Genomic DNA, 14107 nt, shown 5'->3' on the forward strand with positions numbered 1-14107 from the left:
GCCTGTCAGGGGCCAGCTGGGCACTGGGCCAGGGGGCAATTCCAGATGCCCTTGCTGCCTTGGCAGAGGCCCCCTGCCCAGGCCTCCTTCAGGGCCTCTGGCCTGGACTCCTACCTGGCTTCCATCTGTGATCACAGAGTGATGGGGCAGGGCAGGGGGACGGAGGGACAGGCTCTGTGAGCCCCCAGCCAGGAATTCAACATGGACTAACGATGAAACACCATCCTGAGAGCTGATTCAATTCGGGGTCAGCAGTCCTGGGGGTCCCAAGAGCTCTCCTGTTCTCCTCCTTGCCTTAGAGGGCGTGTGGCTGTCAGGGAACAATCTCTCTTGAGTTTCCCTGTCACTTTTATACATTCAACACAGATGTATATTGGGATTCTGTTACCAACTGCTACTTGGCTAAGCTGATGACTTAGGACAAAATGACTCATGGACTTTGAATCTTAATAGCTTCCTTGCCTGCAACGGGAACAACTGTCAGCTCTGCCATTAGTCTTAAAAGCATCTTTGTGAGAATTAGAACACTGCTGTGATCTAAATATACAAAACTACAAAGACTATGAATGTGAGCTGTGCTCCCTAGAGTTGCATAGTACACAACCTGGGTCACCACGCATGGCCACCCCGAAATAACGGCTTCCCTCCCAGGCCTGTTGGGAGGATGAAGTGAGGCAGCGCTTATAAAGTGTTTGGGTCACAGTGGTAATTGGCTGTCACTATTATTTTTGAAATTGTCTTATTCCTACCCTTTGCGGTGAGAACTCACAAGATGACCTCAGGAAAGTAGCTTTTGCTGCAGGGTAGGACCCACAACTCTGTCTTATGAAAACAGTTCTTCCCACACAGTGGCCCCCCACCTGAGCTGCGGTGCTAAAGGGGACGTGGACCACGGTGTGTGGCCCCACCACAGCAGGCCAAGCAGGGATGCTCAGAGCTGCCCACCGGAGGCTGGGTGGGACCCAAGCCCTTGGGGAGGTGGCCTCCCTGCGCGCAGAGCCCGTCACGTGGCTCGATCACACCGGCCCCGCTTGTGGGGAGGGAAACCCATGCATAATGGAAACTCCTCACAATACAATGTGGAAAAGCAATTTCAAGAATGGCTTTTATTTTCCTTTTGAAGCCAAGGAAAACAGTTGGATTTGCTTTCCTCCGTTGGTCGTAGGAAGAAACTGAGGAGCATCTCTGATTAGAGTCGAGTCCTTCTCTGGGCCTAAGACAGTTGGAATGCTGGGGGTTGGGGTAGCGGGGGAGTTCCTTCTCTTGGGATGCAATTAGTTGAATAAATACCAAGAGAGCAAAAGTAAGCAAACTCATTACTGTCCATTAAGACCTGCCAAACTTGCAAAAACCTAAGGAAGGGGGCTGGAACCTTGAAGGAAAGTCAATTACTCTAAGCGAGAGGGGGCACAGCCCTTGGTGTCAGGCTGACCCCAGCTCTTGACAGAGTCAGCATTGGCTCTTGTCTGCCATGTGCTCCCAGCAAATCACTTAGCCTTCTGGGTGCTGGTGGCCCCCTTTATAAGCCTGGAGGGAACCAATCTCACTGGATTCCCTGAGGCAGTGCCCTGGTTCCTTCCCATCCTTCTTGTAACCCGCCTGGCTCCGCGTCACTCCTGCCAAGCCCACGCCTCATGGAAATGTGACAGTGAGACCCCAAATTGTGCAGCTTCACGACTGTTCCCACCAGCAGCAATGCAACAGGGAGCAAGCTACCTGACACCCTCTTGGGCTTCAGCTTCCTCACCCTCAAAATGGGCAGCTCCAAATGTCGTGGTGATTCCATGAGATAATGTTACGTGAGGGGCCTTGTGAACCTAAAAACCGAACGAGTGTTAACCATCAAGTTTGGTTCTCTTTTTAATAGAACAACTGTAAGAAATGCTCTTTAAAGACTGCACAGTCTCTGACTGTGTCTGCTCATCAGGAGGCTCCTCGCTCTGCGCCCAGCGTCGTGTGAGAGGCTAGGGACACCGTGACAACCAGGACCAGTCTAGCCACTGGGCTGGGAGGTGAGGCCAGACAGACCTCTTGGGCAGGCCCAGCTCTGCAACATAGAACAAGGCCCTCCTCTGTGAAATGAGACAGCTGGTCGTGGGATCTCCTGGGCGGCAGGTGGGGAATAGTAGCATCCAAGGAGATGGTGCACGTGTTGGACACACAGCCCGTGAGTGTGTGTTGGCACATGACACACGCTGTCATTCGGCTCAGCTGGAGCTCTCACACAGCTATCATGACATCTTCACCTCTAGTTTTAGAAGCACTTCTGTGGCCCTCACCAAGTGTGGGAGAGGGGTTAGATCACCCCATCTCATAGAAGAGGCTCTGCCTTCAGGATCTTAAGTCCAGGGGCACAGAGCTTTGCCCAGGGAAGCCATGCGAGCCCACACTCGGGAGGGGACAGGACTCAATGGTAAACACTGCCACCCGCCAGGTCTTGAGGCCTGGAGCCAAGTTGTCTCCTGGGACTGTGGCAGTTTTTTGGCCAAGGGGAGCCCTCGCTGGCATCTGCAATCAGCATCACAGAGCAGAGAGAGGCAGGTGAGCCGCCCAGGCTGAGAGGGCGGCTCCTCCCCATTGTTGTGGGTCGGGTGTGGCCCAGGCACAGGAGCAGCTAAAGAGCTTGGAAACTAAGCAAACACTCACAAACTCAGCCCGGTTTCCACCAACGTCACTGCAGCCCTAACCTCACAGTCCAACCCAAGCCAGAGGCTCCTAACACCTTTCTCTGCCTGGCCCAAAAGGCCTGGACTGGCCTTCGGAACCAAGCTGGGGCTTTCCCAGTCAAGTGGAAAACAGCTCATTGTGGCCCTGGGGAGCACAGGATCTGTTTTGCAACCTCCCGCTGTCCAGGCTGCCCACCAGAGAAGCCCCCAAAGGGGTCTGGGGAAGACAAAACCTTCTGGTTCTGGGTTGCGGTTGTTATTTTAGTGTAAACTATCATGAAATCAGAAAGTCGTGACTTTACTACTAGAAACCAGATTAAGAAAATTTCTACGTAGTCATTAAGAGTTGAAGGTTTGAGTATATAAGGCTAGGGCTAAGTCCTGGTTCTGCTACCTTCCAGCTTCGTGAGCTTAAGCAAGTCACTTAGCCTTGCAGAGTCTCGGTTTCCTCATCTGTAAAATGGAAATAACAATGGTATCTACCAAAAAGACATTGTGAGAATTCAGTGAAGCAGCAAACCCTTGCAAAACGTTGAGTGCAGGGTGAGGTACACACCAGGCACTCAGGAAGTGGATGTTAGGGACGGTAGTAATAAATGTGATTCATGGTCTCCTGTGCACGCCCCCACACCCTCAGGCAGTCACTTGCCCTGGGCTCCTCTGGCCCTGCATGCCCCTCTTCCTAGCACTCCCCACTGCATGGCGACTGTTGGTAGATGCGGCTTTTCATTCAGCGTACAAATATTCACTGAGCTCCTGTGTTAGGCACTGTGGGGGCAAGGGGTGGGGGAGCAGTGATGAAAACAGGCAAGCCCCCTGCCCTCAGAGAGCTTTCACTCACAGGCATGGGTAGACAGACACCACATGTCTGATGGTGACATGGACTCTGGAGGGGGAAGGTGGCGAGGTCACAATTTTAAGTAAGCCAGGAGGGTGTCACTGGGAAGGTGATTATTTCAGCAAAGCCCTGAGAGCAGTGAGGGGGCACGCATCCAGGAAGCGGCTAAGAGTTCTGGACTGGGGCAAGTGTAAAGGGCCCTCACCATCAGCGAGCCTGAAGGACACCCAGGAGGCCAGCGTGGCTGGAGCATGTGAGTGAGGATGAGAGGAGTTGGAGATGAGGTCAGAGAGGAAACAGGGCCAGAGCGGGGGGCCTTAGAGACCTGTTAGCTGCTTCTCTAAGACGAGGAGCCACCAGAGCACTTTAAGCACCAGACTGACCTGATTTGACTTTTTTAAAAGGCTCACTCTGGCTGCTGGGTTGAGGACAGCCTGTAAAGACGAGGACAGGAGCAGTGAGACCAGTCTGGTCCAGGCGAGAGGTGAAGGTGGGCTGTACCAGGGAAGGCGGGGAGAAGCCGTAGGATCCTGAGAATAGTCCCAGGATATTGCTGCGATAATCTGGTGGTGACTTAGATGTGGGGTATGATGGGAAGAAAGGAGTCAAGGACGACTCCAAGTTTGTTGGCTGAGAAGAACAGAGTCGCCATTTGCTAACCTAGGGAAAAGTGGGATGAACAGTTTGGGATGGAGACTTGAGGAACCCCAGGAATTCATTTCTGGCTAAGTTATGGCTGAGATGCCCGTATGTCAAAGAGGCAGTTATAGACATATGAGTCTGGACTCAAGAGGGGCAGGGGGAAGTCCTCAGACTGGACTGAACAAGATCACCCAAGATGATCACAGCAGATGTCTGAGGACTGACCCCTGCCACCCCCTCCCCACCCAGGATAGGACTGGGCTGGGGGTGGGGGGGTGAACCAGCAAAGGAGGCTGAGGAGTAGCCAGTGAGATGAGAGGAAAGGGTGGAGTTTGGGGAAGGAAGTCCCAGGAGGGAGTGATCTGCCACGTTCGGCAGTGCTGAGAGGCGAAACATCCGCGAGGACCAAGAACTGAGCCTTTGGTCTGGGAAGAGAGGCCCCTGGTGATCCTGTCCAGGACACTCGGAACTGAGGGGAGGGGGCAGGCCTGATGGGAATGAGCTCAAGAGAGAACTTTCTGGAAATGGTGGGGGAGGGTGTGGGCAACTCTTCAGAGGGTTTTGCTAAAAAGGGGAGCAGAGAAATGGAACAGTAGCTGGAGAAGGGACATGAGGTCAAGAGAGGATTTTCTTTAAGCTGAAAGAAATCATGATCATAGGGAAAAAGTGATCATGCCGGGGAGCTGGGGAAGAGTGGCCGGAGCCACGTCCTTGAGTGGGCAGAGGAGTGAGCTGCGCACGTCCGTCCCCTCCCTCTTGGCCTGGCTTGCTCCTCCTCATCCCTCTGGGGTCAGCACGAAGGTCATTTTCTCAGGGAAGCTTTCCTGACCCCTCTGGCTAGGTCAGTTCCCCGTTCTACCCTCCCATCACATTCACCACGTCTGCCTCCTGGCACTCAGGGGCTCTGAGATGATGGGTAAGCCTGCTGAGGGCAGGGCTGGCTCTGTCCTGTTTGCAGCTGCACCTCCAGTAGCCAGCACACCACTTGGCACACCCCAGGTGTTCCATGGACATCTGGGGAAGGAACAAGTGGTCTAAGAACAGAATTGAAACCAATCTGGTGACACGTGTCTCTTTCCTGCTCCCACCTGGCTAAACCATGTTGCAATGATGGGGACAGTGTGGGTACTGCCTTTGAAAATAGGTGCGTTTAGCAGAGCTCAGTTGTCTGCTCTGCAGCTTGGCTAACACACAAACTGAAGCCACATGACTGGACACATCTTTCCACTGACGTCCACTACAAACCGAACACGTCCCATACCACATCTAGCGGATCATTCACTTAACAAACATTTGCAGACAGCTTCCTGAGTGCAGCGTCCTGAGGATACAAGATGGAAACAGATACAGTGCTGGCCCTCAGGGAGCACGGATCCATGAAGAGATCACACGGAGTTCAGATTCATCTCATGCGTGATGGGTGTTACAAAGGGCACGTCCAGCGGGAGACTTAACAGTCTGAGGCAGAGGAGGAGAGAGACAGGCCAAGCCTTCCTCTGCCTCCCCTCCCAGCTTCTAGCTGCCCTCCTATGGTTCTTGGGCTCCAGGCCAGGTGCTCGATGAGAGGGCCGTGGGCACTGGCTGGCCCCAGGAGTGGCGGAGCCTGGGCCTGCTGCCTTGCACATGCCCCGGTCCCCTCCCGAATCTTTTCCATGCTTCCTGTCCCCTCTCGCAGCTCCCAGAAGGGCTGCCTCCTGAAGCAGCGTTTTTGGAAACAGCTGCCCAGCGAGAAGGCTGAGCTCATCTGTGGCACTGGCCGCCGGCCGTGACATAACCATTACTGAGTCTGCTCCTCTGTTTACTTTCAGAGTTTCGTAGGCTCTGCTTGCAAAGACGAACCCCTGGTGTGCAAGGACCATGAGGCCGCTGTGCGTGACGTGCTGGTGGCTGGGACTGCTGGCTGCCCTGGGAGCAGCGGCGAGCCAGAAGGACGGCTTGGAGGGCACCGAGGAGGGCTCACCCGGCGAGTTCGTCTACCTGAACAGGTACAAGCGGGCTGGCGAGTCCCCGGACAAGTGCACCTACACCTTCATCGTGCCCCAGCAGCGGGTCACGGGCGCCATCTGTGTCAACTCCAAGGAGCCCGAGGTGCTCCTGGAGAACAGGGTGCACAAGCAGGAGCTGGAGCTGCTCAACAACGAGCTGCTCAAGCAGAAGCGGCAGATCGAGACGCTGCAGCAGCTGGTGGAGGTGGACGGCGGCATCGTGAGCGAGGTGAAGCTGCTGCGCAAGGAGAGCCGCAACATGAACTCGCGGGTCACCCAGCTCTACATGCAGCTCCTGCACGAGATCATCCGCAAGCGGGACAACGCGCTCGAGCTCTCGCAGCTGGAGAACCGCATCCTCAACCAGACAGCTGACATGCTGCAGCTGGCCAGTAAGTACAAGGATCTGGAGCACAAGTACCAGCACCTGGCCACGCTGGCCCACAACCAGTCCGAGATCATTGCCCAGCTGGAGGAGCACTGCCAGCGGGTGCCCGCCGCCCGGCCCGTGCCCCAGCCGCCCCCCGCCACCCCGCCCCGCGTCTACCAGCCGCCCCCCTACAACCGCATCATCAACCAGATCTCCACCAACGAGATCCAGAGCGACCAGAACCTGAAGGTGCTGCCGCCCCCTCTGCCCACCATGCCCACCCTCACCAGCCTCCCATCCTCCACAGACAAGCCGTCGGGTAAGTCCTTCCCGACGTTGCGGAGACCCGCAACATCTGGGCCTCAGACCTGGGCACCGGGCCTCTCTTGGCTGTGACCGCAAGCGGGGGAGGAATAGCGGCAAGCTGAAGCCGGCCCAAAGGCTTGTGCAATCCCCCAGCGGTCCCTGGGGCCAAGCTGCTGGAGCCGGCAGGGTGAGAGGGTGGCCACAGTCCTCAGATGGAAGCCCCAAGGTAGAACCAGGAAACGGAAGTGTTGGAAGACAGCAAATACCTTCTGGCTTCTGCTAGGAAAATCCCCGTTCTCTGGGCTCTGCGTGAGGTGCTCTGTGCTACTAGATAGGATGAGTGCTCCTCTGAGAGTTTGTAATGTACCTGGCACAGAACTGGCATTCAGTGAATGTTCATGGAAGAAACAACAGACCAGAGGAAGAGAAAGTGTTATCACAGCAGAAGTAGGATGAACACGTGGTAGGGAGAGGCCTACTACCCTCCCTAGGAAGAAGCACTTTCTAAAGCCCACACATTTCCTAGAGTCTGCTGCAGTCTAGAATTTTCAGTGATGATTCCACACACTCTTAAATACGTGTTTCAGCTTAAAATATGGTAATTCTCAGAATATCATGATGGGGGAGGAATGGGGCTGTTGGTAGGTTCTGAAGCTTGACCCAGACACTGGCGCCGGGCACTTTCGGTGTATGTTACCTCTTTAACCCCTGTGGCTCCTTATGGAAGGTTAACTGAGAGGATGAATGACTTGCTCACGCTGGGTCTGAATTCAGGCTTTTCATGTTAAAGCTGGGGCTGACCCCTCTGTGCACTAGGACCCTGGGCATCTGCACCCCGGGCCGGGGAACCATGAGTCCAGCCCCTGGGGTTACTCATCCAGGACCTGTGAGTCTTCCAAACGGGCTGGTGGGTGAGGACTGTATCCGTCTTTGCAGAAAGTAACCACGTATCTGCTTCAGTCAGTGGCATTTGTACCACTTCGTTATATAAGCAGGGAGATATTTTTACTGAAAATATCCTGTTTTACACTTATTTCACACTTCTGAAAATAACCACCAGTACTGGGAAGAGCAGCTTCTTGCTAATTCCAGAGAGGGACTGAACCTGAGTGCAGGAGGGTGGCCCATGCGAAAGACAAGGGTGGCACTGTCTGCAGGTCCAGGGCGGTGGAGTGGCGGGGGGCGGGGCGGGGATGTAGGAGCAAGGCATCTTACTCACAGCAAAGCCCTCTCCTGGGTGTGCAGGTTGAGGACTTGTGTTCTGGAGCAGACTGACCTGGGTTCAAATTCTGGTTTTACCACTGATCAGCTCCGGGACATTAGGCAAGTCACTTTGCCCCCCAGAGCCTCAGTTTCCCCATCTGTTAATTGGCGATGGGTTTAAATAGTGCCTACCTGAGGATTAAATGAAATACTGCAAAACATGGTTAGCAGAGTTCTGGGCCCATGGTAAGTTTCATTACATGGCAGCTATGAGCTTCCTCTGATCTTGGTCTCTTTATCTTGAAACAGGAGATTGAAATTTATTAATAAAAGACAGTCCATATTTAGCTCTGCATTCTACAGCTGATGACTGGTTCATTTATTGTTTGTTGTTGTTCAGTTGCTAAGTCTGACTTTCCCGTGACCCCACAGTTTGCAGCCCGCCAGGCTCCTCTGCCCATGAGATTTCCCAGGCAAGAATACTGGAGTGGGTTGCCATTTCCTTTTCCAGGGGATCTTCCCGACCCAGGGATTGAACCCACATCTCCCACATTGCAGGGGAATCCTTTACCACCGAGCTACCAGGAAGTTCCACCAGAGAGAGCAGAGTATGCTAATACGCCTGATAGAGCACGCAGAGGGTAAAACATGCGCATGGGCACCAAATGAAGGCTCAGCTGAATGCTGTGATTCTGACATGAGGCAAGCTGACCTCAATGTTTATGCAATAGATCTCCTCTAGCTTAAGCATCTCTGGTTTCTGACTCAACAATCCCAATACATTCCTGAGCTTGAACTAAGCTGGCAGATACATAGTGGAGGAACAAAGACCTAAGTCTGCATCCAGGGTCTACCTTTTGCTAACTGTTCACTCGTGAGAAAGTCACTTAACTCTTCTGAGCCTCATTTTTCTCCTCTGTAAACATCACAGGCTTGCTGTGGAAACTCAGTGCAATCAGGCATATGATATACATCATGTAGGGGCAGCCAACAATAGCTGAGTCCCTCCTCTTTGCCAATCACAGTGCTGGACTGTGTGAAAATGACAGTCCTAACCTTCGGGAATTTAGTCTGGAGGGAGGTGGCAGATTCATGAATGCATGGAGCCCATCTGTGCTGTGTGCTGTGCTTAGTCACTCAGTCGTGTCCGACTCTTCCCGACCTCACGTCTGCTGCCTACCAGTTCTCAACTCCAAAATCAGCACCTCAGATCTTACAAGGGGTTTCGCTGAGAGGGAGCACCTGCAAAGCCAACATTTCCAGAACGTTGTGAGAACTTCTGGGACCAACATAGCAAAGTACCTGACATCAGAATGCAGTGAAAACCAGGGGCCGTGCAGTCACCACGGTAGCGCTACGGGGCGCTGGCCGACCACAGCGGGGCGTATGAGGGCCTGCGCACTAGGTCTACAGTGGGGCATGACTGAGTCTGCCTGGAGTAGAAGGGACAAGCTGCACAGAGTTGGGGACGGCGGTGTTGCCTCCTGAAGGATCTGTAAGAGTTTACCAAGTGGACTCAGGAGTTGGGCAACTGAGTTACGAGGGGGTCCCCCGTGGAGATAAGTCCGTGCAAAGACCCAGGGGCCTGGCCCTATCCTAGGCCCCTCAAGTGGCCCAGCTCCACTGCTTCTTCACATGCATGATTCAGTCCAGACTGTGTGCTTTCCAAGGCTCCTGGGTGCGACCAACCCCTTTCCCTCCCACTGAAGGAAGCCCACCAGCATGGAGGGAACAGCAGTGATTTTATCATGGAGATCATCGGAATGCACTATAATGAACTTTTTTTTTTTTTAAGCAAAGCCCTCCCAAATGTTGGCACCGATTGTTGCTAACTGCTTTCTCGTGACTCATCTGACTACTGAGCTTTCCACGTGAGGCACATCCCCCATCCTCCCCAGACTAAACACCTGGCTGCGGAAGCTGAAAGGGGCAGGCAGAGGCTACAGGCCCTCCCCTTTCCTGGTGCTGGACCAGGCAGGAGGAAAAGGCAGAAGGTCTCTCCAGCCAATCAGCAGAGAGCTCCGAGCCAGCCTGTGCTGAGAGCTTGGAGCAGGGTCTGGTGCAGACGAAACTTCCCTCTTTGCTCTGGCCGGACAGTTCCTTAGGCCCATGGACATCACACAGTCACAGACACCTCTGGAATTAAGCACCTCGGCACTCGCGCCCTGGCAGCTTCTAAGCCTCCCATTCCACAGCCTCAGAGCCACCACCTCTTCCCATTGTCCCAGCCGCTCGGTCGGCAGCACGCCCCTCCCCAGGGGCTGAGGCAGCCGTGGTCACTTATCTGACGCTGCACTCACCAGCTTGTTCCAGGCCAGACCCAGGCCGCTGAGAGCCTGAGTGATGAGGCCCAGGCAAGCTCCTGGCTTCCCTGGCGCCTCACTTGGGTTTTGTCCTGTCTCTCCGTCTGGCCAGACCTAAGGGCATTTCCATGAGGGTGATGTTTGTGACGAGACCTGGGCCAAATGGCCCTGCCTGTGGCCCTCTTCCCTGGGCGGGGTGTGTGTGTGTGCCCTATGGCCCTCTGCCAGGGGGGTCCGGGGCGGCTGCCGCCCTCCCTCCCCCTCCACTCTTCCTCACACTCACGAGTCCCTGACCTCTTCCTCACCTGCACGCCCTGTGCACGCATGTCAGTCAGATCTGTTAAAGAGGAAGAAGGCTGCAGGGGTCACTCTCTAAAAGTCTCAGGAAAGGACAGCATGGAGCCTCGGCTCTGGCCTGCTCTCAAGGTGGTCCTGCGAGGCCCGGGACATGACCCCTCAGCCCAGCCTGGGCACTGCCATGCATATGCCAGCCCTCCTGCCACAGTGCCATCCTAGGGACTGACCAGAGAAGAAAAGAGAGTGTGGCCTCCAGCTACCACAGGGAAACCATGTCTAAAATGCAACTTTAAAAATCAAAAGGAGTAGGCATTTCCAGCTGTTTTCTCTCCGGAGAAAAACATAATCAGTTCGGTTTGTTTTCTCAGTGGATAGAGCAGGGACCTTAAAATCATTAAATTTTGGAGCTTGTTAGGAGCCTCTCGGGTCCCCTGGCATAGCCTGCTTGTTCCAGAGTCTGTCGGTGACAGAGCCAACACTGGTCCCAGGACTTGTCACTTCTAGGCTATTAAGGTTCAGAGAGGTTAAGCAACTTAGGGAAGACTACACAGCCTTGGCTCAACCAAAGTTCAGACCCAAGTCGCATCGTAACGACTCTGGGATACTGGAAATTGCCAGAAAGCCTGGAAAGCCTGGGGGAAACTGATGTGGATGTCATTATATAGACGCTTGACTTGACCTCCAGCGCCAGCTGCCTGGGACCTGACGCTCCATCACAACTTCATGTGCTGGGTGCCAGACAGCTCCCCACAAAAGATCAGCTAGATTTGTGAGGTCTGCTATTAGAACTCGCATGGTTCTGAAAACAGAGACGTCATCACTGTGAATATAGGATAAAGGGAGTAGACCTAAGCTAGCCTCATACTACAGAGTCCCTAAAACAATGGAGTTCTCCCACAGAAAACACAATATGCACCTGACTCCCCATCAGTGGACCCAGCTGGAGCCGTTGATACCAAGCCTGGGCCAGTTCTCCAGGGTTACTTCTACTCAGCATTTTAATGCCTAGTCTGAAGTCCTGACTTCTTTAAATATGTTAACCCTAAATATATAAAACTCAGTAGCTATGATTTGTTCTGGGGGCCACAACAGGTGGCAATCACTCTGCTTCACAGAGAACACATAGAAATCACCCATCCCTCACAACGGATGTTTCCCGGCCATGGAGCCACAGACAGCCCTAACAAGACTGTTTTCCTAGATGGATTTCTTATATTTAGAGAGAGAGACAGAGAGAGAGAGACAGAGAGATAAAGGCGATTTTAACATCACCCTGCAGCATGTGGGATCTTTGTTCCCCAACCAGGGATCGAACCTGGGCATCCTGCATTGGAGGCGTGGACTCTTAACCACTGAACCGCCAGGCAAGTCCCCTCCCTTTATATTTTATTTCTCCCTACGAGGCAGGAAATATGTACGTTCAGTTGTGGTCTAAAACAGAGAACGAGATTGGTCACTCGTGTCTTCCATTCCTTCTGGAGGTCAAGCAACGGTCGCTCCGGTGAGGGCTGCTGGTCCCACACGTGTCAGAGCGCCGGTGGAGGGCTGGAGCGAGGCACTGTGAGGATGGTGAGGGTGTGGCCACCCGGCACGTGGCCTTTGGAGTCACAGAGGCCGTGGGAAAACCCAGCTCGGCTCTCTTGCCTCTAGAGCCTGCGCTGTTTTGTTTCTAGAATGTTATTGTTAAACAACATAAGACTCCCTAATTCATTAGTAACAACGTCATCCAGTGATATTTCAAAGAGCATTCTTTGCTAGCTTCTTCATAAACAGATGCCACTTGAGTTCAAGTGGGGTCATCTTCCTCCCAGCTTTGCTTTCTCTGCTCTCCTCCTGGGGGTTCCCCGGTGGCTCAGTGGTAAAGAATCTGCTTGCCAATGCAGGAGACGCAGGTTCCATCCCTGGGTTGGGAAGATCACTTGGCGAAGGGACTGACAACCTGCTCCCATTGCCTGGGAAATCCCATGGAGAGCCAAGCCTGGCAGATCGCAGTCCACGGGATCATAGAGAGTCAGACACAACGGAGCAATTGAGCACGTGTGCTCTCCTCCTGGGATACCTTGAAGCAGAGCACCACGGCAAGCTCTCCTCTGTTGCTCAGGCACGTTCCAGGGAGGACGTTTGGCTAAATCCTCAGGCTGTTTACAGCCCTGGGAGATAAACCATCAACTTGTTATTGTTACAAGTGGTGAGTTGGCATCCTTCGGCCTGGAAATCCCAACAGTTTGGCACTTGGCAGAATGAATGTAATCTAGAAAATCCTGGAGCTCAGAACTCTCTGGCCAGCTCACCAGTCACAGGAAAGGATTGCTCTGATGGATTTATGCAGTGGACTGCGTTGTAACCCTGGGATGCTCCCCGAGAAAAAAAACGATAAAGGAGGCAGAATTAAGTTAGCATCATACTTCAGCATCTAGTGGGTCGAGCACTGTTATAAAAGTCCCAGTGGTCTTGGTCAGCATCAAGGAAGGGAGGCAGACGTTGAGACTGCCCCAGGGACAACGAGACTACCACCCCACCTCCGCTATAGCACTTCAGATGCCCCTGCAATGACCCTGGAGGAAGAAAAACATTGGATCCTGGTCTCTCATCACAAGATGAGCCAATGAGCTGCAAGGCCTGGAATGCTTTTATGTCATTTTTTTCAAATGAATAAGTGATTTTCCCAGAATAGATTTTTCTAATAATTTATGTTAAAATTACTGTACACACAGAGAGAAATTTTGCTAGGAACATTTAAGTGATAGATAAAATAGTGTGGTTTTTTTTTTTAATTTGCAAATGTTGAAACCAAGCAATTTTAGGTGGCATGCTAGAGTAACATCCAAAAGAACAGAAAATCCAGTCACCTGGCCCTAGTCATGTACATATGTGAGAAATGGGCCATGAAGAAAGCTGAGCGTCTTGAATTGTGCTGGAGAAAACTCTTGAGTCTCTTGGACTGCAAGGAGATCGAACCAGTCCGTCCTAAAGGAAATCAACCCTGAATATTCATTGGAAGGACTGATGCTGAAGCTGAAGCTCCAATGCTTTGGCCACCTGCTGCCAAGAGCCCACTCACTGGATGAGACCCTGATGCTGGTAAAAATTGAAGGCAAAAGGAGAAGATAGGGACAGAGAAGGAAATGGTTAGATAGCATCACTGATTCAATGGGCGTGAATCTGAGCAAACTCTGGGAGATAGTGAAGGATAGGGAAGCCTGGTGTGCTGCAGTGCATGGAGTCGCAAAGAGTCAGACACGACTTGGCGACCGAATACCACCACCATCCTGAGCATGAAGTGCGGGCATCCTACTTCGGGCTGTCTAGGCTTCCTCAGAAAACAGGTTTCATTTCTCAAGGTTTGATCTGGATGCTAATCATCCTCTGCTGTGGAGCGGTCCCTGCTACTGGGTGGATTTATTACTACTGATTCTCAAACTGGAAAAAAACCAGAATGAAGATGGCAAAGGGAGCCCAGCTCACCGTGGCGAGAAGACGGGAGGCAGGGAAAGGTG

General features: G+C 53.1%; 2 protein-coding genes across 7 annotated transcripts in view; one reads left to right on the plus strand and one right to left on the minus strand.

Annotated features, from left to right (window-relative positions):
• RALGPS1 (Ral GEF with PH domain and SH3 binding motif 1) overlaps positions 1-14107 on the minus strand; it is a 264443-nt gene that overhangs the window by 113362 nt on the left and 136974 nt on the right. The gene's annotated exons all lie outside the window — the stretch shown is intronic.
• The window catches only part of ANGPTL2 (angiopoietin like 2), a 36124-nt gene that overhangs the window by 7337 nt on the left and 14680 nt on the right, over positions 1-14107 (plus strand). Inside the window, exon 2 of the mRNA XM_068979630.1 lies at positions 5955-6820. Coding sequence (XP_068835731.1) covers positions 6004-6820 — 817 coding nt within the window. The 5' untranslated portion in view covers positions 5955-6003. The remainder of the gene's footprint in view (positions 1-5954; positions 6821-14107) is intronic.

This window comes from Capricornis sumatraensis, chromosome 1, assembly GCF_032405125.1.
Source record: "Capricornis sumatraensis isolate serow.1 chromosome 1, serow.2, whole genome shotgun sequence".
NCBI classification, from domain to species: Eukaryota; Metazoa; Chordata; class Mammalia; order Artiodactyla; family Bovidae; genus Capricornis; species Capricornis sumatraensis.